The 27,246-nt window shown below is 31.0% G+C and overlaps 1 protein-coding gene across 3 annotated transcripts in view; it reads right to left on the reverse strand.

Moving 5' to 3' along the window:
* The window catches only part of mus81 (mus81 structure-specific endonuclease subunit), a 38,452-nt gene extending 11,719 nt beyond the window's left edge, over positions 1 to 26,733 (reverse strand). Inside the window, exons 1-12 of one of the 3 annotated variants that reach the window (XM_067281662.1) lie at positions 26,691 to 26,733; positions 22,589 to 22,664; positions 17,793 to 17,852; positions 12,023 to 12,132; positions 10,870 to 10,965; positions 10,701 to 10,781; positions 8,015 to 8,103; positions 7,006 to 7,173; positions 2,567 to 2,640; positions 2,382 to 2,469; positions 507 to 589; positions 315 to 432 (exon numbers count right to left, since the gene is read on the reverse strand). In XM_067281662.1, the coding sequence (XP_067137763.1) occupies positions 315 to 432; positions 507 to 589; positions 2,382 to 2,469; positions 2,567 to 2,640; positions 7,006 to 7,173; positions 8,015 to 8,103; positions 10,701 to 10,781; positions 10,870 to 10,965; positions 12,023 to 12,132; positions 17,793 to 17,835 (950 nt within the window). In that variant the 5' untranslated portion in view covers positions 17,836 to 17,852; positions 22,589 to 22,664; positions 26,691 to 26,733. Of the gene's footprint in view, positions 1 to 314; positions 433 to 506; positions 590 to 2,381; positions 2,470 to 2,566; positions 2,641 to 7,005; positions 7,174 to 8,014; positions 8,104 to 10,700; positions 10,782 to 10,869; positions 10,966 to 12,022; positions 12,133 to 17,792; positions 17,853 to 22,588; positions 22,665 to 26,116; positions 26,557 to 26,690 lie in introns of those variants that run through there. The other 2 variants (XM_067281660.1, XM_067281661.1) reach the window with 2 other exon arrangements.
* Between the last annotated feature and the right edge of the window lie 513 nt (positions 26,734 to 27,246).

Here is a 27,246-nt window from a genome sequence, read left to right on the forward strand (position 1 = left end):
TATTAAATTTAGTCAGAATTGTAATTAACACTTCTATAAATAGTGCCAGATTCAAATTATGTTAATTGGTTATCACATAAAAATATCTTATAGTTTTGGTGATTTCTTATGCTACTTGTCCATATTTCTCAACAGTGATCTACAGTTGTGGGGGTGTTAGAAGTCTGCAACATGAGAAACAGAGAACCACTAGTTTTTAAGTATCTATTAAAAAAAAAATTAAGAGGAGAAAGTCTTTGGTTCAGAGTGCATCTGCTAAACTCTAGGTTCTACTATACTTGGATATAAATTTATGTGTATAAAATTCTACTTACCCAACACACACTTCACAATTATCTACAATTAAAACGACATCAAAAGTGCCAGGGTAAAGAACTGTCTCTTTATTTTTATAATCATTGGAGCAAGACTGGTCGACATCAAGTGAATTTACTTAAAGTAATACAAATCCCATTAATAAATTTTAATACCAAATGAAATATTTTGAAAGTAGTATTTATACTTACTACACACATTACCCAAAGTGCTTCCATACTGATTGCAATCGCTTTTGTGAAGATAAGCATAAACGTCTTCCCCTAACATTAATCTATTTAAAACAAAAGACAAAGTTTTAATTACATAGAATAACTTTTATACAAAATATTAATATTTCATATAAAATTTCATCTAATTGAAAGTTTTATAAAAGTTTATATCATAATAAAAATAAACAGTACTTTTAATTTACTACTACTACGAACATCAACATCATCCATTCCTTTTCTCTCTAGCAGGAGGGTTGAGCTTTAATGTACTCGTCCTCCAAATTATCCATTTTGAGCCATCTACACACTTAACTCCTTTAAATCTTTCCTAACTGCTAATTCCTAACTTTTCTTTGATCTAACAATACTTCTTTTAGTTCCTAAGTCCATAATTCATTGAACTAACTCATCTTCTCTTCTAACTGTATGCCCAAATCGTCTATGTCTAATTTCCAATTTTCCACAAGCTTCTCTCTAGTGCTCTACTCCTAAACTATGTACACTTATATGCACTCCGAATCCTATTCTCCTTTATATGCTCGTTCCTAATCCTATCAGCTAACATAAACCTGAGCATCTTCATATCTGCACATTTTTTACAAAGATTTCTTCTTATAATTTTCTTAGCAATTGACAAGGAATCGCAGTGTTTGCTATGACGATGACATCAGAAATACGTGAAATTGTTATCAAAGAAAGTTCTGGAGAATTAGTTGATAAAATATTAAAAAATTGTATTTTGGATACTGGCTTTTCTAGTATATATAATATATATTAACTTACTTTTCATAGAATTAATTATCCAAATCAAACAAAGAAAAACTGGATCTTGACACAAGAATTTCAAATCACAAAATAAAAAATGTAAAAATTAAATCCAAAATAAATAAGATCAAACTTTCTATTACTTTTGTTTACAAATTTTAATATACACTCAAACCTGTTTTTGTGCGGTGGATAGGGACCGCATAAAAAAGTTTCACGTAGAAAATAACTCAAAACCGTACGAAATAACTAGAAATTGCTTTTTTAACTCCTCGGGCCTTTTTCTGCAATCCCTAATGGGGAAAAAATCCTCTAAGAATTTTATTTTTTATATTAATTAATTATTTCCACTTAAGTATCAATCTAACATTAAAAAGTTAAAGATAATCGTTAAAAAATGATTTTATTTGATAAATATAGCTGCAGAAAGTGTTATTTCATTTAACAAGGCATGAAATTTCACACCCGCAGTCTAAAGCTGGAGGGGAGCTAACTTACCGCATCTGTTCAAATATAACATAATATTTATGATTTTTATGCTATTAAAATGAGAGGGGACCGAAAAAAACGTATGAGAAAAAAATTTTACTGAATAAAAAATGAAAAAACCTGCTGATGTCATAGAAAACATCCAATAGAGTTTTAAAAAATTTTACAGGAGTCAATTATGTTCCAATTTGATTGAAATTTTCATATACCGCACAAAACAAATCGCAAATTAAAAAATAAAAAAAAAATCGCACAAAAACAGGTTTGAGTGTATATTGGAAAATAGCACAGACAAAACATCCAATTGGATGAAAATATGACCAGTAGAGCGAGTAAGACTTTGCATCACCAAATAATAGCTTTTTCAAAATCACAGATGCTTCGGATTAGCCACTCGACGTGGCCACCAAAAGTGATCCACGTATGAAGTTCTGTGCAACAAATGGCCAATACTCGTGGTGAGGTTCTTCAAAATTATGCATTTAAAATGGAGACGAGCAAATATGACTGAGTGGTATCATCTGAATAAAAAGTGGCTTATACTGTTATAGCATTACATTTTCTTTTACCAAAATAATGTCGTTTTGTTCCCTTTCTTACCTAGTTTCATCAATTTTATGTCTCATGCCAGATTGAATCAAATCTTTTCTGTTGCACTTGATCAAATAGCCAATAAAACCTGATAAATCTGTAAAAGAAAATATTAAATACTTAGAATAATTGATAATTAATTGAAATTAAATCATCGATAATTAATTAACAGTAATTAATTAAAAGATAAATACCATCTTTTATCTGTAGTGCTTTTCTATAATCATCAGTTTCTTTACCATTAATATCGATAAATTTGTATTTCAACCTAAAAATGTTTGAATTTATTAGTTTATATTAAACGAATTCTTAGTTATTTCTACTTGAAAAATTCATTTGAAATGCAATAAAATTTTTTTATAACCACTAATAAAAGAAAATGAAAATTACTAAAGAGATTGATGTGTGTAACACACACAAAAAAAATTGTGTATTGTGTAACAATAGAATATACTGCAACATTCCATTTTTGCAACAATAAATTTGGTTCCTTCAACTTAAACAGATTGTAGCAGCAACACTGATGATATTGAGGGAGAGTAGGACATTGCTGTACAGCCAGAGGAAGCGTACTTCTGAACTGAATTGCTTGGCATTGAGTGTATTGTGTCTGTAAATCCTTAACGAGTACTCTATAATAAATTACATACTTACACTGGACGTGCGAGTGTTCCATTTGAAGAAACCGAATACATTTTGGACACTCCCTTATCAGTTACCACTTGTGTTCTTCAGACAATTCGTCATTTCAAGTTATTTAGATAACTATACTGCTAATAACTTTCAGCCATATGTGCTTTAAATACTTTTTCAAGTATGCAAATTCAAACAGAATACAATGTATTCAGACAAAATAATATTGGGCATCATAAAAACGAAATGCTAAAATCATAGTTTTTACATGTACTGTACAGTAGAGGCAATGAAAATTGCACCACCCATAAAATCCCATAAAATTTTTTTTTATATAAATAAAAGTAGTCAAACCTCGGGTTTCGAATTCCTCGCTTTTCGAACAATTCAGTTTACAAGCAAGATTTTGAACTCTTTTTTTCCACCCAGTTGCTGACCAAGCTACTCAGTAGAGCTGGCCACAACAATCAACTTCTTACACTTCCTATGTTAAAGAATTTCAACAGACCGATTGATTGACGACAGGACTGCTGATTCGGAAGTTAGCGGCACAGAGACTGCCTCGCATCATAATACAAATCATCAATGACATTGCTATTTAAGTTAGATTTCAATACGCATGTGAGAATAACTCTATTTCTGTTTTTCTGTGCCCATACCTCAGGGTGCTTCTGTTGAACTAGTTGCCTATCAAATTATAGTATATGTATTTTAAATTCGTTTCAAATAAAAGTGATACAGGCACCCTTGGGACTTCCGTTTTATCCCCTTTCCTATCTTTATAATTTCACCTTCAGCCTTTTCCTCTAAATCATCTTTCTTCTTCATTTTCACCCCAGGCAATACTTTTGAGTAGCCCTGGTTTCATCCCCTATCTGCTAAAAGTAAAAGGTACATACCACAGTCGAATTTAAATCAAATTAATTAGTAAAAACTGTGTTCATTAACATTCATGTAATATAAATGGCATCCAAGAATTCACGTTTAAACATATTTAAGTTAAATTAAATGACGAAAATTAATTAATACTAGGTAGCCAGTTAAATAAAACTAAAAATAATATTTAAATTTAAAAATAATTAAAACTGGACTCTCTACACCAAAACTAAAACTAATTAATTAATTAAAAATCAAATCAAAACATTATATTTTGGAAAGTGTGAATAAAGTACTTGTTATCAGGCTTGATTAATTATATTTCATAGAGGCAGAGTCTAGTCTCTATTTATAGCACTTCCTTTGTAAAGTGTTAGTTTCAGTTTTGGTTGGTGGTGACAGAACATTTTGCTTTTAATATATTAGAATAGAATATTTAAAATAGAATAAATATAGATGTAGATAAAATAACGTTATATTGCCTCTACAGACATTTTTATGCATGAAATACAGCTAAAAAGGTAAAAACAAAAGGTTTTGTTTTGGAGGTTAAGAATGTATTAATCCATTTCATATTGTTTCTTACGGAAAAATTTGTTTCAGTTTTAGAAAAAAAAATCGGTTCTCAAATAACTTTTAGGAATGAATTAAGTTCAAAACCCAAGGTTTGACAGTGTCATTTTGCTGCAAACCTGTAAAAAGACATAAAAATTGCATCATTGAAATCATAAATATAAGAACACTTTTTACTGGATACTAAATTATACTGCAGAAATGTTTAGTGATTGGATCCTCCAATGCCCATGAAAATACATTTCTCGTTTTTTAAGAAAAACAAAGTTTGCAACAGTCAACACTGTTTTAAAAAATCTGTAATCGTTGCTTTGAATGCTGAAGACTATCTTCTTGTGAAATTGTGCAGAATGTGCTTTATACATTTGTGTAACAAAAGGAAATGCAAACATGGTCACAATGAAAGAAAAGCCAAATCAGAAAGTAAACATGCGAGTATGCTGTGCCAGGAATAGAAGGCCAAAGCATATCGGCCTGCAAGAACACATTGCTGACACTTCCAAAGTAAAATAAAACAGAAAAAGCAGACAGACATTAAAGCAATTGCACAAACCATGCAATACCATCTTTGCAACATGGCTTTAAATGCTTACCTTTGATATAAAAAGCATTTACAGATGAATAAAATATATAGACACTAGCTTATCTGGACTAAACATGAGGACAAAAGAATTGGCATGAGGAACTCTGTTAGGTTTTTGGAATGAATCCAAATTTAACTCACATGAATCTAACAGTAAATCCTATTTTAGATATAGAAAGGGCTAGACATATAATAGGGATTGCTTGATGCTGATAGCTAAGTTTCCTGTACTTCAAATGGTTTGGAATTCATATCCAAAGTGTTGACAAACTACACTTTATAAATGGGTCTGTAAATGCAAATGCTACAAAAATATCTTATCTGCCAAGCTAATTCTATCAATCAAGGAACAATTTTATGACAAAAATTCTGCATGTTTCAAGACAATTCTGTACCATGTTACTATAACAAGATAGTAAGTAAAGTAAAATGTGTCTGACAATAACTTTGTTAAAACTGATGGTTCTTAGAGGGGAACACAGACAAAATATCAAAACCAGTTGTAAAAGTCTAATATATTTACAAAATGCTCACTTCAAACAAACATCAGCAGGTTACATAAGACTAACGCAGAATCGAAAAATATTTCAAACTAAAGAACAAAGTTCTTTCAAATTGAATTTTCAAATAAGCAAAGTTCACATATGTGCTATGGCACAAACAAGCAAACTTTACATTAATACCTAAAACATCACTTTAAAAAGTTAAAAAACAAAACAAGAAAAAAAAAAGTGCTAAAGTAGCCTTATGGACATTCATACGATGCCCACCAAGTAGGCAAAAGAGTCCGTCTCTGTATAATTAATGGCTCTATATCTCCAGATATAGAGCCATTAATTATACATTGTTAACATCTGATACTTAAAACAAGTATCAGATGTTAACAATCTTGTGCTTTCAAAATCAAGCTGGACTTCACCATCCCTAGCATAAATGGCTAGCACCGATGGCCAGATGGTCAAGCGGTCAAGGTGACAGCCTACTGCTCTGGGGAATTCGGGACTGAATCTGGACAGGTTGAAAAAAACCTCAAGAATTTTTTGAGTGGTGGTCCATCCAAATATATCAGGCACCATCCGTTGCCAACCCATTGTGGGCCTGGCCAAACCCACTATGGGTTTGCTAAAAAAAAGGCTATCTTACTGCTCACATGGCAGAAAAAAAATAAAAGAGGCTAGCACCATGCTGGGTAGTTTCTTCTTAATGTTATACTGATGTTCCTTGATTCTAGTAGAAAAGGCTGTAGTGTAGACAGACAATTTTAAAAGCACAAGAGCTTGGTATACTGACTTTGCAGCCCTGATTTACATATGCTACTTTGTACATCTGTTGAACACTTTCTAGTGTATATTATAGGTGATACAATTTCCATGTCAGCTCCTGTAATTTCATTATGCACAAATCATGTTATAAACAAAAAATATCTGTTTATATTGTTTGAAAGGTTATTTCTTATCTTCCTCTCCCTGATCTATTGTTTCCAGCTGTGTAAACAAGAGTTCAAAGATCTTGTGAGGGGTAATTCAATAGAGGTGATTTCTGCCATACACTGAATAGTTATTATAAACAATTATGCAATCTTCTGACATCTATCGTTTCCAGTTTAAATTTTAAACTAGACAGAAGACACATTGTTATTCTCTTCTGTTTGTAGAGTAAGAGTTTCTCAATAAATTCAATGTACTTAGATTATCTAAATGATCAGTAAATTATTAAGTATGGATGCTTAAGTATTAAGTATTTTTAAATGCTTTAACAAACTTTAATACATTTTTTTTTATTTAAAATAATAAATCCATACTTTTTTGGAGATATAAAATAAAAACCACAGTAATATCAGTAAGATTTATAAATAATATGTTTTGCAAATGGACATTAATAAAATTTCTGTATAAATAATAGTGTTTTTCTTAAATTATTAGACTGATTTATTTTAAATATGTTAAAGCAATAATTTTGAAATTCTACCTTGGTGTTTCAGTTTTTTTGCCTTGTGTTTCTTTTCTAATATCAGTATTTACTGCCCGTGAGCTGTCTCTGACCATTTCCTCCCTATTATTATCTTGGCGCTCCGTACTACTCTCAGATTCCATTAGAGAAACTGCAAGCATTCGTCCTCCTTCAGAAAGACTATATCTGAAAATATTTATACATTTAATCCAAATACATAAAATTACATACAAAGATACAAACGTGTGATCAGGCAAAAATCTTAGTTGTTAGTAGTAGATTCGACATCGTGATTTGGTGGCATTTGACCAACTCGTCACACTGGTCACAACAGCAATTATTACTTATTCATTTAGAGTTTCAAATATTACCCCAAGACTGTATTTTAAAACAGTTCTTACAAACCGATTATAAAGTATATTTTGCTATATTTAACTGTTTTAAGTATCAAGTTAAATAATTCAAAACGCACAAAATAACTAAATCAAAGACATGTGACAAGACGTGAAGAAATCTGAATGCTTTTTGCACATTATACAGATGTTTTTATCCATGCAATCCTTACACCATCTGACTGCTCATTTAGCTCCTCAAGCAGAATTTTTATATAGCATTCTCCATAAGAATCCATTTTTGCATAGAAACTCATTATAACTGTAGCAGTCGATAGTCAACAATAAATGTATTTTTTTTTTTTTTTTAATCTGTGGTTGTCAGGTTGGCTGACCAAAAATGTTATGTTTACATAAAGTTAAAAAGTTATTAATGTATCATCTTAGAATAGAAATTAGATACAAGAGATACTAAGTGGGTACAAAATGGATCTGACATTTAAAAGCACTTTGAAGGATGAGGAAATAGAAAAAAGTTTCATCGACCGAGAGAATACCTTAAAGAACAATTACGCAAGCTGCTAAAGTTTTATATTCAGAGGATCAATAAATAATAATATGTGCTGCCTGAGTACAATCTGTACTCACTTAGTAAACAAAAGGTTAAGCATTAATTAAAGATGAACAATTCTTACTTTGCCGGATTTCCATATTTCGTTACCAAACCTTTTCTTATAAGATTTCCCATTGAACTCCAAGCAGTGTAATGGCTACCGGGTTCCGGCTAAAAAATATTTTACGTTTTATAAGTGAAAAAAATAAATTAAAGAACAAAATTACATTGAAATTTTATAAAAATCTATACATTTATATTTAAAGATTTACCAATTTACTTTACAAAAAGTTATTCGCAACTAAACAAATGTAATATTGTTGGTAATTTTAATGCAAAACAATAAAATGATTGTGTTGAAAAACGATGAAAGATCTTAAAAGCAGTTTATTAAAACCGAACTGAATGATCTCCATTTCATTTAAATCGTAGTTTTTGGTTTAAAATGTTTGTAACATCTAGCTTATGTGAAATTTATTAAACCATCTTAAGTTAAGCTCCAACTAACACTAGAACATTTGACAGTGGCCAAACATACATTTTCCAGCAACTATATTATTCACCAGTTTTGATAAATGAATAATATTCAAAACGTGAATCTATTCATATAAAAATCTAAAAAGCCTATCTAACTTCAAATGAGAAATAAATTAATATTCTTCGATTACATATTTAATGTCCTAATAAATATATTAAGTTATATCACCATAAGATGGTGTTTTTCAACTTTTTTCTAATAGTAGCCCCTTCAACGTTTTGTAGTATCTACTTTTTATATACTTTAACACAAATACACATACAATTAGTTTAATTTTGTACAGTATTTTGTAATTTTGTAGAGAAGATCACTGAAGGAAATAAATTCAAATAATCAATGTTACTATAGCAAAATCAATTATTTCTTAATACCCATATAATTTATTGATGAACATTTAGCATACAATTTGTTAAATTCGGCACTGCTGCTTTCACTACAATTGCTACTGAAGATCTTTTAACAATGTGGACAGAGCAGCAGCGAAGTTCCGAAGTGGCATATCGTGGTGCAGCTGTTGGAATGTTTTACAAATATTTAATTTGAAACATTTTCATTAAACATTAAAAATAATCATTTTTCTAATGCAGTGCTTTGTTTGGAAGGTAAAATTAACGAGAAATTATTTTAGTGTGACATCATCACAATGCCAAGCTGCAATTTTTAATCATATTTTTAGTTTATTTAATTTAAAATTAAGTGCAACCTCTCCCCATATTCATCAGTATTTTCTGTATTCGTTGTCATTCCCAACACCAGCAGTGGCGCTACAATCGCACATCTGCACCAATCAGCTAGTCATGTTAGCTTAGTGTTGCCGATTTAGCTAATTTTTTGCTAGATTTAGTGAATTTATGAATAATCTAGCTATGCAAATTAGCTAAATTATATTGGACTAGCTATTTTTATAATGCTATCTAGCTATAAAAAATCAAACAATTTTAATGGAAACGATATGATTTGAATATTTTTATTAAAATGTCTAGCTATAAATTTGAATTTTGAGTTGGCAACACTATGTTAGCTAGCTGTAGTTAATCAGTCTACTTTGTGCATTGTCGTGTGTGTTCTTGGTTTCTTGCATTGATTATTTTCAAAAGTTCAAGTTCCAATGGCACTAACAAAGTGCACTGAAGAAAAACAGTAAAAAAGGAAAGCTGTTAGAACAACAATAGAAATAAAAGAAATTATTGCTAAGTCTGAAAATGGACAAAGTAAAGAGGTTGTGGCAAAAGCTTTCATCTCTAAAATGTGAACGTCAAACGCTGAATGCCACCATCTTGTAAGCCTTCTAGGCTTACAAGATGGTGGCATTCGACGTTTGACAATGGCATTTGGAACATCATTGGAATATGCTTGACTTTCCAAATGCCACTGTCAAACTTCTAGGCTTACAAGATGGCAGTGCTCAACATTCAACGTTATTTTAGAGATGAAAACTTTGGCCACAACCTCTCTAGTATTTCCAACTTAGCCAAAGAATTTAATATGCTAAGATCATAATTGAAGTTACCTAATGTTTTAATTGATGGTACATCTAAACAATAATAACCCTACTCTTACCACTATATACTGTATTTATTTAGTACAATAAAGATAAAGTTTAACAAACAACATAATTTTTATTCTTGTACCTTTTTTTTAGGATGGGAACGGATTAATTGAATATCAGTTATTTATTGTGAGAAAAACTGTTTCTATATTTGTCATTTTCCATATTTGTTAGGTCCTTAGGAACAGATTAATGATGAATATAGAGGTTCCATTGTATATGCTCTCCACCTCAAATCAGTAGTGTCTTGCCCCGTACATCATAATTTTCCTTTAACAATAGAGTCATGCCGAGCATCTATTAACTCCTTTCAGGAGAAAGTTTTTGAATTGAAATAACGCAACTTCTGGTTTGCATCGGAAGTTCGTATGTAGTTAACTGGGGCCTACTGCCCTTAAGGTTTCCATATCTAGTCTTGTCTTTTGTCTATCTAACTCCACGCTCAAGATTAAGGAAAGATAAATGAACAAACAGAGGAACGGATAACAGTGAGAATTTATAGGTGTACAATTTTGTCAAACTGCAGCCCAATAATTTTTCAACTACGATCAAATTAAATACTAATTTTTCTTACATTTTAAATAGATTTAATACAAACCCTTAAAAATTTTTAATTCAAGATTTTCTTTAAAAAATAAACAGAAAATAGAAATAATTTTTACTTTAATACAACATACATACCCTAGTAAAAGATGAATTGCAAAGTAACTGAGCAGAATCGATAAGATCTTGCTTCTTCATAAAAGATTCATTTGTGTCAATCTAATCATTAATACGATAAATATTTTATAATAGAAATAGCTCATCATATATTAAAATTTTATACAGTTATATATATATATAAAAATACCTCATTTTTCATAAGAGTAATAAGAATGGCATAGCTTCCCGATCCGGGTACAGGTATGTATGTTTTAGTACACATTCTCTTTTGCTTAGGATTACTCTAAAAACAAATCCAGGAATAAATAAATCACTTTAATTAATAATTCAAGATATAAGTTAACAAAAAAATAAACTTATTTTTTATATTATTATAAACTGTAAAATATGAAAAAAGTCAACTTGTAAACAAAAATTTCGAGTGATTTTTGAATCGTGTCAACACAACTTGACAAACTCAGCAATTGCCAATTGTGTTGACACGATTCAACACAACTTGGAGATTGACTTGAACGAAAGACTGTCATCTTTTGCCAATTATAAAACTTGGCAATTGCCAAGTTTTATAATTGGCAAAAGATGGCAATCTTGAAAGTAGATGTCTGATTTAATGAGCAGTTTATATGAAACATATTCAGCTTTTTATAACCCATTTTCTATAATTCAAAATTAATAGATTACATTTTACATTACTTTTATCTTTTGTGAATCATAGTTGAAACAATTCAGCTAGACTATTTAACTGAATTTTACCTAATAGAAGTGCTAAATTCTTTTCTTTTACATTCAACATTAAATCATTAATCATTGATAATGAATAAACAATATTTCTGCTTCACTCTATAAGCTTTTAAAAGACACACAATTGCTGTTATTTTGTTTTATTTTTGATCTACTTTTTTTATGTATTAACAAAATACAAGTTTTAGATTAAGATATTAGTGAGGTTGAGGCCGAAGTTTTAAACGCGAAAACGTGTACATCGGATGTTCGGCGGCGCTTTCCTTATTTATTATGAGAAAAATTGTTTCTATATTTGTCATTTTCCATATTCGTTAGGTCCTTAGGAACAGATTAATGATGCCCAGAAGTTTGACAATGGAGTTTGGAATGTCAAGCGTGATTCCACTGACTTTCCAAACAGCATTGTCAATCTTCTAGGCTTACAGGAAAGCGGTGCCGAACGTCTGACGTACACATTTTCGCATTTAAAACTTTGGCCTCAACCTCTCTATTACAAACTTGTAGCTCAGCTTTATTAAAGATGAGATATAAAGGATTTTTAGGATAGCACGTGTTAAAACAGATTGTCTTAGATCGGTTATTCTCAAAGAGTTTACCGGTAAATGAGAATTATCGCCTTTGTCTTCATCCTTTCTCGAACGTTTTGTACCACTATTTGACGTCGATTCTTTTTCGGAAGTCTCGGCTACTTGAGATTCTCCCGTATCTGAAATATATGAAAACAATCCATATTTTCTACTATTGAACATTATAAATAACAATACGCTAAATACAGATCAATTTAGATTTTCAATTACATATCAAAAACATATTATAAAATAAAATAGAAAAAAATAATGTAGTAGTCAACATGTAATTTATGCTTATGGTATATGTGTATGTGAGAAACACCACTAATATACTTGGAGAAAACAACCAAGAAAAGCTTTTCTTCATGTAATTTTGAATTTAATGACCAGGATGTACTTTAACAGTCAGTTTGGTGAATTGCATTATCGCAAGTTTGGCAGATGGTCAAACTTTTCAATGAACGCCCATGAAGATGTTTGTCAAGCAGAAGGCAGGAACTTCATTGATGGTTTTTTCTAGTTTATTTACTAGTTCTAGAGGCAGAGTTTACTTTCCACCTAAACTCAAACCTTTCATTCCGATAAGTCTAAAAATCAATAGAGCATAGTTGAAGGACATTTAATGGGTTCTTTTCTTTTTGGACATAGCAAACTACTAACTTGTCAAATTTTGATAATGTGACTGTCACAGAGTGATGAGGTTAATCAGGCCAAAATATCTAACTGTTACTGTATGGATATGACAGAGCCAGACAAGCTTTGATACACTTTTTAGTACATGTTTCATAATTAATTGCACCCTCAAAATCATATAAAAAAGATAGAAGGTTCCTTTAGTTTTATTTCAATGTGGCAATTAGATGACCTGATTCTTTCATTTAAACCTGTTACCTTCATTGAGCTTCTTTACTATTTTGTAGATCCATGAACAAGGATCTACAAAGTGCCTTTGTCAAGAAAAACTTTGTCAATAAAACAAACCTTTGTCAATAAAAACTTTAATTCCGAAACCAGTAAGTCGGAACAATCCCAAATAATTCCATTTGCTGATGGCCATTTGTCATCTGCGACTAGTGTATGTGCAAATTCATTATTGAATAAATGTTACTACCAGACGGCAGCAATTGGTTGCAGAACCCTGGTGGTATTTTTCAATTCTAAAGTTAATGTGTCACAGACTGCCAAACTTTGTCTAAGTTTATTTCTTCAAGTACATTATTCTTGTCAACTTGCCTTGATAAGATATAGGATTGCCATCCTAAATAAAAAGAAAATCCCCAATAAAAAAAAAATGGTGGCCAGATGGTAAGTTAATTTGTCACCTACTTCTCTGAAGACCAGGAATAAATAAGGGTCAAAAAATCCCAAGAATTTTCAGTAGGATGGTCCAGGTTAGACAGGAAAAAAAATGTACCAATCCAAATATATTTATAATTTTGATGAGCCGCTCCGCGACGAAAACAAGCTTAAGCAATAGCGTCTTCAAACGGTGCACACTAGGTAAGTATTCCTACAATTTTTTGTTTATAGCACAGTTTATATGGATTATTCCCAAAAAATTATACATGTTTTGGAAATGTTTGAGTCAAATTAGTCTAGAATTGATTCATTTTATGGAAGAAAACCTTTCAAACAGCCATACCCCCTAAACTGCACAAGTGCCGGACTGTGAATGGCTCATGCATTTGTAAAATCTAAGTGACTCGTACAACATGGAATTCATATAACATGCAACTTATCTACCGTGTTATAGAGGGGGGTCTACTGTACACTATAAATGTAACTGCTCTCCTTTCTCATCTATTTGTCACAACTTAAGTCTTTCTGAAGCAACACTTTACATCAATGAGTTTTCAGAGAAAGTAACATAGATGATCTGTCACTCCTCCACTGTGCTTTAGTCAGACACACAAAATGTCATGGGATAGTGTCATAAAATCTTTGTCACCTTGCAGGAAAGCATTAGCACCCAACAAAAAAGGCAAGATTCTCACAGTTTTTGTTTGTTTTCTGGAAACAATACAAAAGTTGTCAACACACTAGAAGGTATTGTATTAGATTTGTCAGGAGAAATTATGAGAGGTAAGAGGATATATGATGCATCTCCTGAACTGCAAGGGTTTTTGAATTTCTCTACTAGGTGGATTCGGAATGTAGAGATAGATAGTAACTGACAGGTTGACTAGAGGGATAGACACTTCTGATTTTAAGTATGAAGATTATTTTCAACAATTGTAATTACCTACCAACCAATAAATTTAATGAAATTAGTTGCAGTAAAATTAAGGGTATTTAGAAGGGATTTATCTCTGAAAAAACCTTGAATTGCACAATAGTTAATTAATATTATAAAGCAACTTAACCTAAATTAACAAAACAGATCTGGAAAATCCTTATTGTTCCTAAGTAGCCTGTGCATTGTCTCAAGAACTTTGGAGACATCATCCAGCTGTTTCACCTCTACAGTAGGTATGTTGATAACATACTCAACATCTGGCACAGAAAACTAAATGTGCAGGAATTTTTAAATGTGATTAATAGTAATGCTCATGCTCCAGTTGGAACAGAAAAGCAATACCTGTGCACACTTCTTAGATCTACACTTCAAGCTCATCAAAGAGCAGATTATAGCAAAAGTTATTTGAAAGCCCAGCTACTATCTGTTGTTCATTCCAAGCTTTATCACAGTTGAAGTTACTGGCATTTACAGTCTTAGTGCGAAGAGCATTCTCTTGTTGTTTAAGTGGATGGAATGGACAGAATGGAAGAGTTTCAATACATAAAGTTGCTGAAGAACGCAAATACACCTCTAATACCATCGATCCTATAATTGAACAATATCAAAATAGCATCTCTAATAAGTTGTATAATATACAGAGGTGAATATAAGATGGTTGGCTACAACATGAATTTAAAGAGCTTGTGTAAGGAGATCAATATGGCATGTGGAAGATCCATACAAAAGGAATCCAACAGTGACACTTCTTAGAAATGATAAGGATCAGGATAAGAGTCAGGAGAGGCTTCTTTGTGATGAAACAATAAGTGGTCTTTCTGTTCTGAAGCAGCTCACTTAAAAATGAGAGTAGGACCTCATTAAATAATAAAATATGACTTGCCATTTAAGTACCTTCTTTGAAACACAATCCAACAAGAAAATCTCTGTAGATAGTAAACCAAAAACTAAGCCAAAGTTCATCTTGGTGATGACTGTTGCATCCAAAATGGGTTGTCTTCACTCCAGTATCTGAAATTGTAAATATTTACAGCTCCACAGATGTGAACTGTTGTTTTGTCTGTAGTCATTACATTGCATATTGGAGGTGCTGCTTGTTGACTGTCTTTATTCATAAATCAGCCCCATAAATTGCATCTCTCATTGAAATCATTTCCATGTAATTTCTGAACATAAAAAAAACCACTTGTGAGGACGGGGTTTATTTTTAAAATAAAACAAAGCAACTTCACCAACAGACCTCAATCTGCAGTTTTTTATTGCACAGATGAATGAGGATTGATGGCAATGCTTGCCATGACATTAATTATTTCATTTATACTAGTAGCAGGCTGGTTTTGTATATTTCTTGCTTGTATAAGCCCATCAATTCAAACTTTGAAACTAACTTCCACCAAGAGCAGACACAAAAATCTACATAAACCAACAGTCTTTTATGACAAGAAAACAAGCTAAATATTTTAAATACAAATATAACTAGAAAAGATTAAAATATAACATGGTAGGTTATACACATCAATATTTCTGGTTTAACATTGCTGCCCTTTTTGTCATATGATGATGCTTTCCTGTAAAATCTTCATGTAATGAAATAGCATGGAAACTGTACCTTTCATGACACACACTGAGCAAAAGATAAAATGTAACCTATTAGCAAAACACTTCCAAATAATTATTAAATAAATCAATTCATGAAACTCTGTAATTAGAAAAAATTTAGTTTAAATTGAAAAAAATCTAGGAAGCTCAGTTACTTTCACCTGAAAATTAAATTGTCTTAAACTAGAACCATACAACACTTTGCTATAAAACCAGTTCTTAACAAGATCAGAGTAATTAATAAATTTTGTTAAGTGAATATTACAATTATTGTATCAACTTGCAATATATATCACACAATACAGGTATCCTTCATACAACACAGTTTCACTCTAACATAGTTTGAGAACTGAAAATATCCCCTGCACAAAACAGTGTTCTTACAACGTGGTTCGAGGACATCTTCAAACATCTCAATTTTTAAGTGCAAGCAGCATCATTCAATATTTTTTTATTCAAGCAATCATGCACGTTGTCTCATATTTGCCCATGGGTTTTAAAATATTAAAATTTTCAATGTTGTTTTGTGCCTTTTGCCTTGTTTTCTTTAACGAGAACCGATTGTACAATTTTTCTTCTTCCTTATCCTAGCTGCCCTATAAACCAGATATCACTGTCATTGGTGATAGCACTCTAAATGAACACAAAAGAAATTTTTAAAGATCTCTTAAGCAAATGCAAGAAAATGAAAATATCCGATTTTATGAAAAGATGTAGAGAAAAATCAAGATGTTGCTGATACTTCAGCTTAAGATTAATAGGAAAGCTCAGAAGATTACAATATTTTACCAAAAAAAAAACCATCCTTGTTTAATAGTGTTTAGCAGTGAAGAAAGAATTAATATTAACATGCAATAATTTTGATTGTAATTATTAAAGTAATCAATAACTAACTAGCAAACATATATCTCTTAATTACGAAAAAGAATAGCATACTTTTGCTAACTTTTCGTACATAGCCCTACGTTTTGTGTTAGTCCTTTATTTCGTGTAGCACGGATTTGCATAACATTGCACTTTTTTGGAATTAACTACCACGTTACACGAGGATAACTGTATATGAAAACACAGGTTCATAAATGTAAAAAATGAAATAAATATTAATTAAAACCCTAGTTTTCCATAAATGTTATATTTTAACTAGCTGACCTGGCCACGCGTTGTTGTGGCTCAAAATGTATCTATTATAAATGTATAACACTTCCCCCGTGGGGGAAATTTCAAAAAATCCCTTCTTAGTGTATATTCTCTTGACGTACCCTATTAAAACGCAATCAAAAACGCATCTAAAATAGTATAATAAAAGCCGAGTTCTTCACAGTAAGCCTTAATCCCGTCACTTTTCCCGCTGGGGAATATCGAAAAATCCCTTTTTAGTGTATATTCTGTTGACATAACCTATTAAAATGCAATTAAAAACGCAAAAAACCGCATGTAAAATAGTATAATAGAAGCCGAGTTCTTCACAGTAAGCCTTAATCCCGTCCATCTCCCCCCACTGGGGGGAATTTCGACATGTATATTATATAAAAACACGTGCGTATTCGAATGCAACGTTGTGTCAAAATTTCAAAGGAATCGGTAGGAACAAACGAACGTTATATTTTATTTATATAGATAGATAGAAAATGATCTGCTTCAGTCCATTCTCACAGAAAAGCAGAATGCCTGACAGAAAAGCAAACTTAGGTCGTCGGAAGTTAGCGCCATCTGTTAGACATAAAAGCCTTAATCCATATATAAATATATTTTTGAAAGGGGGGAAATGGTGTAGGGGTATGAAAAATAGATAGTAGCCGATTCTCAGACCTACTGAATATGCATATAAAATTTGGTAAAAATCGGTAAAGCCGTTTCAGAGGAGTAAGGTAACTAACATTGTTACATGAGAATTTTATATATAAGATGTACAAAGACAGCAATATTTATGTCAAATATTTAAAAAAATTTATTTATACTAACCCTGTATATTTTCACCATGCTCCTTTAGTTTATCTTCTAACATTTTGCAGATTTTATCACCTAAAAATATGAAAAAAAAAATGTTCAAATCCTGTCAATTTCTTTTATAATGTCTCTATACACTGTATTAAGTATAAACAAAATCCTTAATAATAAAATAAATATTTATTCAAAATGTTTTTGATTGTTTTTAATGGTACCTTTCGGTTGAATCACAAAGGAATATGCAATTGAATAAAAAGGATCATCAAACAATATTCAATGTCCTTTTACTGATAAATAAAATAGCCTATATTAAATTATAGAGAGAGAGAATGTGAGCACTTTTGTATGAATGTGCTGCATAAGAATCTGGACTGTGGAGTCAGAAGTAAATGTGTTGCTAGAAGAATCTATAAAAATAGACAAACTTCTAACTCCTCTCTTTTTTATTATGTACTTTATATTAAGTTCCTAATAGAAAATTTACGTGAATGTCATCTCATGTGACCAAATCATTATCGCTCTGCCTCCTGTGCCATATTTATGCCATGTTGTTCATAGAGGTGTATATAGTCTGGCTTGCGTTAATCATGTTTAGAAAATGGAAAAAACTTGCATTTTACTTTCCCAGCTGTGTTATACATAACAGAGGGGAAACTGGGAACTTTTGTACATTTTTTGGACTTATAGGACCATGGAACATTGAGAAATGCAAGGAAAACAAAAAATAATTAGAGGTTTTATCTGTATGTATGGATGTATGGGGCAGGCACAATTTTGTTCACCCAATCTGAAGCTGAATTATTTCCATTACTTTTATCAAAAATTTATGAAATTTTGCAGGAAGGTTTGTATATTAGGGGATTCGATGTTATTAAATTTTGGTAGTTAAAGGTCGAGGAGATGGTGTATCATATCTCGAGTAGCGTCAGACTCCATCAAGATTTTACTCATTATTAACATTTACAATTTTTTATAAAATTCATCAATGGTGCCACAAATTTATTTATGTTTAATAATATAAAATTTATTTTTTAATAAAGATCTCATAACATCTGTAAAAGTTATGCAACTCATTGCTGGATTGTTTTTACTAGGTTATTTAACAACTCTTACTAGTCAAGATGCTGACTGGTAGAGAAGTAACATTTTAATGTATAGCAAAGTTGATCTGTATGAAGATGACTCGAATTCATTCTTAGAGGATCACAGTTCGTGGCCGAAGGTAGAATATGGTGACACTTTGTCTTAATAACCCAATTTTTAACTTTAATCACACAAAAGCATACAAATCACTTAAGAGTCAGAGTGGCTGGGTTGATCCAACGATTTTGATAAAGAGTTCTTCAGAATGTACTGTACCTTTCCTAACAAGAGAAATTTAAGTACATTAAAACAAACTACGACACTTGGTCGTCGTATCATTGTACTGATTAAAAATGTATGTTTTATGATAGTTTTATTGGCCATTACATAATATCACTTCTAAGTGCTGTTTGGGAAGTTTTCTTTGTAATTGTTGAATTTGTTTTATTCTGTTTTAAAATTTACTCACACTGTACTTCTTCATTAGACGATCCACTCAAAGTTTATGATTTCCCCTGTTTAAAGTTTGGTTACCCTGTCATGTATCAGGTGAGGTTAAAACAGAACAGAAATGTCACAAATATGACACCGGTAAAACGCACGTGCGGGAATACAATACATCACATGCAAATTGTCTATACGTGGATTAACCTCCTATCTTGCATTATAAAGGTCTCTCGTAGATCAAGATCTTATTTTATGATGGTTCCCTACTTTTCAATCTTTTGTTGCGTATCACTAATTACCTTTGATTTTCTTATCAGAAATCTATATTCGAATAGATTTGATACTAGCTACTTCTAAATTTTTATTGTAAAAAAGACCCGTACAAAATGGCTAAGACGATTCAGGTTAAATCTACTGAATACTTTACTATAACAACAGATGAGAATATTCTGTGTGGATGGTGGTGAATTATAATGAAATGTGAAAAAAAAAGAAATGCTCTCAGTTTTAATAAAAATGCCTGATGATTCACTTGATAGTGATGAAATGTCATTCTGGATTCATATAACCAAAGTGTGTTTTAAACTATTTACAGGCAGAAGTCAGACCTTTTGTAATCCACAAGTTGGCGTTTGAGTTCAAAGTCGGGTGCTTGGTCTACAAACTCCATAGCCCTGATTAGAAAACATTATTATATTAGAGATTCTAAACATTGTTTGATACTTATGTATTTTAAAAGTTTTTGTTCTTTTTCATTTAGTATATTTAACACAAAAAAGTATCTGCTATCAACAGTTTATTCTGTAAAATGTAACTTTTGTTTTATAATAAATTCCATAGATCAGATATCTTAGTATCTCAATAACAACAAATTTATTATTTAAACAGTTCTTTAGTCATCCTATTTTTAATAATTCGCATTTTTCTGTACTTTTCACTTTTTCTTTCAAATTTTCTGGAGTGTTCTTAAGATAAACACACAAACTTCTTTAGTTAAACAAACATAACAAATCAAGAAGGAAAACCACTTCTTACCTAGCATATTTAGATATTTCGAATTGCATTCGAAAAATAAATTCGAGGATAGAAGACATCAGAAAGTGGATATTTAAAAATTGGAATAAAACCAGAAAATATTTATACAACACCTGAAGAAGACCCTACAAAGTGGGTCAAAAACATTAGTGATAGGTTCTGAATTTTTACCTGCAAAGCTATACAAGGTTAGTGAGACATATTCATTCTTTCTAGTAGTTTCTTTATATATGTTCTAACAGAACACAATTTCTTGTTGTCTTCTCAGTTTCTTTTATTAAAATATTGTCTTTCATATAATTCTATCCTTGTTTCTGATAATGCTTCTATAATTAATCAATCCAGAATCAAGCACTAGCTAAATACTCAGAAGTAGTGGATATTTATAAACACAGTGAGAAAGGAGGTTGCCTAAAATCACAAGAACATTAAGAATATATTTAATGCATAGAGGCATCTGTATAACTAAATTATCTTATAATTAATACTTCATTTCATAAATCACATTTTTTGTAATTTTTAAATGTACTCAAAGATGAAATTATATGCTTTGCTCCTACATTTGGATATTTTTTGAATTAATGTTCTACAGGATGGTTAGAAAGTAACTAGGCATTGGAAAAATCACTAATTTTTGTAATAATAATAATACAATCATAATAAAATTTGTGTATGCTTATACATCAATCAATGGAATTTTATAATTTCTGCATTGATGGCAGGAGCAATGACCAAGAGAGGCCGCGCACTCTGCGGCAGAAAAGACGTCCAACCACGTCTGATTGGGAACAAGTGCAGGTTGCTGCATACTGTAAGATGTGGAAAGATCAATAGTTGTGGTGAAAAAACATTGGTGTTCAGCAAAGGGATGTGTCATGCTATAATCTGTTTGGAAACACTCAGGAATTGTCATTCAAAGCTAATGACCAAAGGTTTAGTTGCAGACCCATGGAGAAGTGGTCATTCACCCACATCAGGATCTCCAGTTCTTTGAGGAAGTAGGATGATGGCACTGGTATTTTGAATTTTAAGGTACTGGTTTTTAAATATATATATTTTTTTCTATTATCTTTTTTCTTTATCAAGAAATAAATTTATTTTTTGTTAAGGTACCGGTACTTTCATACCTATTTAATAAGGTATATGTCAAATAATTTTCAACATCTTTGCATTTGAAATATAGAAATTATAGTAATTTCTCAATGCCTAGTTACTTTCCATCTACCCTGTGGAATCCAGATGGCAGCTAATTATCTGAAAACGATTGTTCATTCAAAAATAAAATGCTAGATATTCAACATTTAGCTTCTCGAGTTAATTTCATCCAGTTGTAATTCTTATTAAAAATTTTATTGAAAACAACAATAATAATATACAGCGTATGACAAAAGTCAGACCTCACAGACGATTGTAAGTCATCTTAGTAATTGTAATAAATGTTTGAATTATTTATTAAAGTTATTAAGTAAAAATTATAGATATATCCACACATTGTTATGAATTAGTCAATTAGAAAAGTCAACTGCAAATATTAAATAACAAAAATTTCAAAAGAAAAGCAATTTTTGTCTTAACTTCACTATACAGATAGTAAGGCACTTGGAGGCAAAATGTAAGATGATTCTTTAAAATGAAGAGTATCAGAGTATAAGTTACAAGTACAATAAAACTGACCAATTTTTTTTTTTTTTTATCAATAACTGTGACATGCTTTGGGAGACTCAGCAGAAGTAAAGACAATAGATTTATTTATTTATGTAGTCATAACAATAGTAGTACAGCAAACATGAAGCTGCAGTTCATAAAATAATATCTAAAGTAGAAACCAATCAATGGTAGAACTAATTATCTGATAGATCTTGGTCAACATACACTGATTAGGACCAAATCTTGGATATGCTGCATTGTCTGGAAGGCTCCATAATCACAGTTGGTGAATGATGATAAGTTCCATTTGTACAGAAAAATATTTTAGGGCTGCATTCTGTTATAAAGCATTCATCATGTTCAAATGTTAACTGAAGAAGCATAAAATTAGTTTAAGTAAAAAAGCCTTTGTGTTTTTTAACATTTCTTCTATTTAATATTGCAGCTGACTTTTTATCATCTAATTATTTATAATTATTATCATTTGTATCTTAGTGATATTATACCTTATTAGGCATAAAAACTGTTTAAAAACGAAATTTTTCTAATAAAATTTTGGAAGAACTAATTAAGAGTAAATTGAATAATTCATTGCTTACCAAAATAATTAAGATAACATTTTGCTTCCCATGGTGATTTTAATGGCAACGGATATTTTTCTAATGACTTAAGGGCCTATAAAATACAAATTTCGTAATATGACTAATTTAGTTTAAAAAATACATGTTGTGTGCACAACTGTTTCGTAAAATAATTACATAATGATTTATATGAATCATTATGTATTATATAATAATACATGAGAAGTAAATATAATTCTTGCCTTATGACATTTAAGTTTCTAGTTCTGTTAATTATATTCAAATGAAAACATTTGAGCTGTAAAAAAAATTTCTCTGAGTAAAAACTTGTGACAATTTAGACCACTGTCAAAACTTTTTAGGAGTTTTTCTCTGGTAAAGATAAGGTTGGCCCTTGGAGGTGAAATGTAAGGTAAATATAGGTAAAAATCTTGTGGGTACCGCTTCCAAGAGCCAAACTTATCTTTACCAAAGAAAAACTTCTAAAGAAAATTTTGGCTGTTGTCTAAATTGTCACAAGTTTTTATTTGGAAAAATTTTTTTACATCTCAGATGCTTTTGTTTAAATATCAATTGTTTTTGTTTAATTATTGTATTATTATGTCAAGACACGATTGATCGGCATTCAGTGACCACCAACTCAACGCGTCGCCAACCAAATGCTTTCAATATTCATTTTGGTTGGTGCCAACCAAACGCGTCACCAACCAACACACCACCAATCGAATGCACCACTGACCGACACTTTCAATACACCGTTTAGAAAAATCATTATAAAACATTTTAATTGGCATAAATTTAAAATTTTGTATTTATGAGTAACATTTTGAATAAAATTTATTTGTTTCCAAGCAATTTTATCTTTAAAAGCATAAAATTAAGCTGTAAAACTGAGTTAGCTCTATGGAAAACTCAATTACTTCAGGTGTTTAAAGGCAAAAAAATAGACCCCCTGAAAATCAGCAACTCTGATTCTTGTAGATATAGCCAGTCAACGACTTTTTTATTTGGCAGGAAGTCACAGGAGTGAAGAGTGACACCCTGCCAAGTAAATTACTTATAATTTAAGTGTAATAATAAACCAGCAATATACAAATATTGATTAAATCTTAACATCTTGTATAGATTAAATATATTAGTTTATGCTACTGTATTAAAAGTTAAAATTTTAATCTTTTATAATTTTTATAAATAAGCCTTATATTGTATAGTACATGGTATTTTTTTTACAACATTGACAGACTCCTAAGAATAATAGATGATTCCAAGGGAGTCAGCTCTTGAGTCTTGGAAAGTAAACACCACCTTAAGATGTTAGAGGGGATTAAAGTAATTAGTCAATTGATGGTGCAGGACATAATTCAGATTTGAGCAATACACTTGAGTTGTTAGTCCAACATGCAGTTGACTTCGTGGATGAAACAGTGGAATACTAGTGGAAGTAATGGAAAACAGATATAGAAGATTTATGCAAAATATTTTTCTCAAATGCTTTTATCATGCTCAACATGCTAAACAATTGATATGTATATGAAAGAATCAGGACTGATACAAGTATGATTCTTTATATACAAAAATTGTAATTATGGCTGTAACCTATTTGAACTATATCATTATCATATCACTCCAACTGCAGGTAAAGAAACATGATACAGGTCTTGCATAATTCTATGATCGATGTGCATATCCAACTTTTGAGGAGAAAGTTTTGCACAAAGTGAGGAGTTGCTTAATATAAGCATGCATATCATTGCTCATGCAATAGTTACAGCACCCTTCTGCAATGATCTACACAAATATTAGATGTATCCATTTTACAGACAAAGTTTAGACTTTGTGTAAACATGAATTTCCAATAAATGAAAATCTTTGTTCCACTTCTATAGCAGGGGTGTCCAACCTCTGCTATAGAAGTGGAACAAAGGGAGCAAAGCAAGGAAAGTATTACTAAAAATAGGAGTCCAAGGAGGGTGAGTTGTAACAAAATTTTTGTTATGAATAGTCTACATTGGAAACATTATTATATATTCATTCTTGTGTAAATGCTTAACACCAGTATAATTGTCCTGTTAATGATTAATGTCCATGTTGACAAATGTATAATAAATTGAATAACGACAATAAGGCAATAATAATTACTCAATATATTGGAAACAAATGGTCAAAACAAGCAGAGTTAGGCTCTAGTAAACAAATAAGGTAACCACAAATAAATGAACCATAAGAAACATTACATACATAACAAATAAGCAAAAAATGTAAAACAGTTAAATTATAAATGTGTAAATAATAAACTAAAATAATGAATACCTAAAAAATATCAATATATAATAATAATTATGTATATATATATAAATATTAATATATAATGATTATACATATCTAATATTTATGGCTTTCATTAAAAAATTTTAAGTGTGGAACATGTAACAAACACTTAAATTTTGTAATGTTTGAAACTTGTATTTGTTCTAATTCATTTAGCTGAGGGAGGCCAGGATAAAATGGCCAAAAACTTCTGTAGGTTTTGGTATTAAATCTAATTTTTATTGAAACTAAAAATGGTATGATTATACTCTTAAAGCTTTCAATAAACCTAAAATAGAAATTAAGTCTGACATGAAATATAAATTTTAAGATAATGCTAACTCAGCTTAAAAAGAAAATTAATTGAATGCTGTACTCCTATACTTAATTAAATTTGAATTATAATAGGTTGAATTCTAGCAATTCATCTAAAAACCATACAAATTTATATCATCTTTAAAAACAAGAAAGTTATTCCATTTAAAGGCTGTAGATAATTTTACACTTTTTGCTATAAATACCATAATAATTAATGTTATTAGTGAGTGAGACTAATGTTACGTGGCATACAGATACAATTGTTTGTTTCTACAGGATATCCATAAATGTTTGTCACCTTCCATGTCATTAATTGTAATATTATGCCAAAAATCCCTTTGAATTATTGACATAAATACACTACATCAATAATGTAATGGATATTAACATAAAATGATCTATCTACAATTTTATCAACAGAAAACAAATGTCAATAGCATCGTGTTAATCAAAAATTTATTTTTGCCATACCTCGACAGCAAGTTATTTCACTCTTAAAGGTTTGTCATGCATTTTTCAATCGACACAATGGAAACATTGGACATGCACACACGGGAATGTTTTGTCCTATCACGTCTAATGGTAAGTTTATGTTCGTCAATGTTTGGCCACGTTTCTTTATGCAGCCAGAGTGTAGAGAAATGATGTCACGAGCAGTGTTGGCCAATTAGAAACCAGTTTCAGCGTGTTCACTGTAAAGCACTTCTCGAGCGCTGCATAAAGAAACACGGCCTTTAAGTAAGTTTATATGGTCTCTACATAAAATGAATCGCTAGAATCCAACCTATTATAACCAAAGTTTAATTATGTATAAGCCTGTATTACTAATATGTAGACATACATCAATGCTTAAAAACAACAACATAAATAAAATAAAATTTATATACGGTGTATTGTATTTCGTTACAAGTTAAAACTGACTCTAGAGTAAGTGTGTTGAATTTTCCATCCCTTCTCAATGGCTTCGTCTCTCCATTCTTTCAACCACTTGGCGAATAACGGATTGGGGCACTCGTAAACTATCTTCTTCCTTTTTGTTCTTTTTTTCATCACACAAACTTCTCCTTTCTCCATTTTTCACTTTAAACTTCCGACATTGACAATTTGAACCACGTGCGTAACTTTTGAAAAATCGAAGCGACGGGATTGGCTACATAGATAGTCACGTGAAGCATCGACAGATCAAGAAACGATTTCGTTATAATTTTTAATAAAATAAAATCGGAAATAGCGAAGCGTAGACAAACAGAACGTCCATCGATGACTCTAATTAAAAGATTTATCTGAGCTTTTAAAACTGGAGGAAAGCGTTAAATACAAATGGAAGCGAGATCCGAAATGACGCTAACCAGAAGACACGCCTATATACAATAACTGGCGTAAATAAACTCTCATAAAAATACCACAAATATTCTAAAATATAATAAAAACTCAGTTATTTATCGAAATCTGAGCAAAGGAGACACGTGTACATTACAACCAATAAACTCCCTACCAATGTCGATGGATTTTCTGGTCACCAACTGCGAGAGAAAAAGTAGTGGAAATTACTGCATTAGCCGCTATAGGCGCTTCGAACGTTTGGAATCCAGAATGTGAAAACAGTAGAAGGCATTGTATTTTTCAGTAGTTTAATCATTTATTTTTACTCATTTAGTCATTAGCAAACGGGTCAACGTGCTTTATTCCCGGGTGCAATTCCGGACACCGTAGTGAAACAGACAATAAAAGATACTTTTTAACCTATTACTCTTATTCGTTAAACAAGAACAAGACCTCATTCTTATTGTAAACGTCTGTATCACTATATAAAAAACTTTTTAAATTTATTTAATGGTAGTTTGATAGATATCTGCACAACAGTGGCGTGCCGTGACATTTGATGATAGGGAAGCTGTGTTTCTGAAAGAAGCCGACTTCCAGGGGCAATCAGTTAATTGCGCGTCAGCAACGGTCTAGGGCAGTGATTCTCAAAGTGGGAGTCGTGAAAAATATTTGGGGATCGCGGAAAAAATTATGCCAGATCAATTTTTTTTCAAATATTTTATAAA

Source organism: Centruroides vittatus, unplaced genomic scaffold, assembly GCF_030686945.1.
Source record: "Centruroides vittatus isolate TY-2023 unplaced genomic scaffold, ASM3068694v2 contig_925, whole genome shotgun sequence".
NCBI lineage: Eukaryota > Metazoa > Arthropoda > Arachnida > Scorpiones > Buthidae > Centruroides > Centruroides vittatus.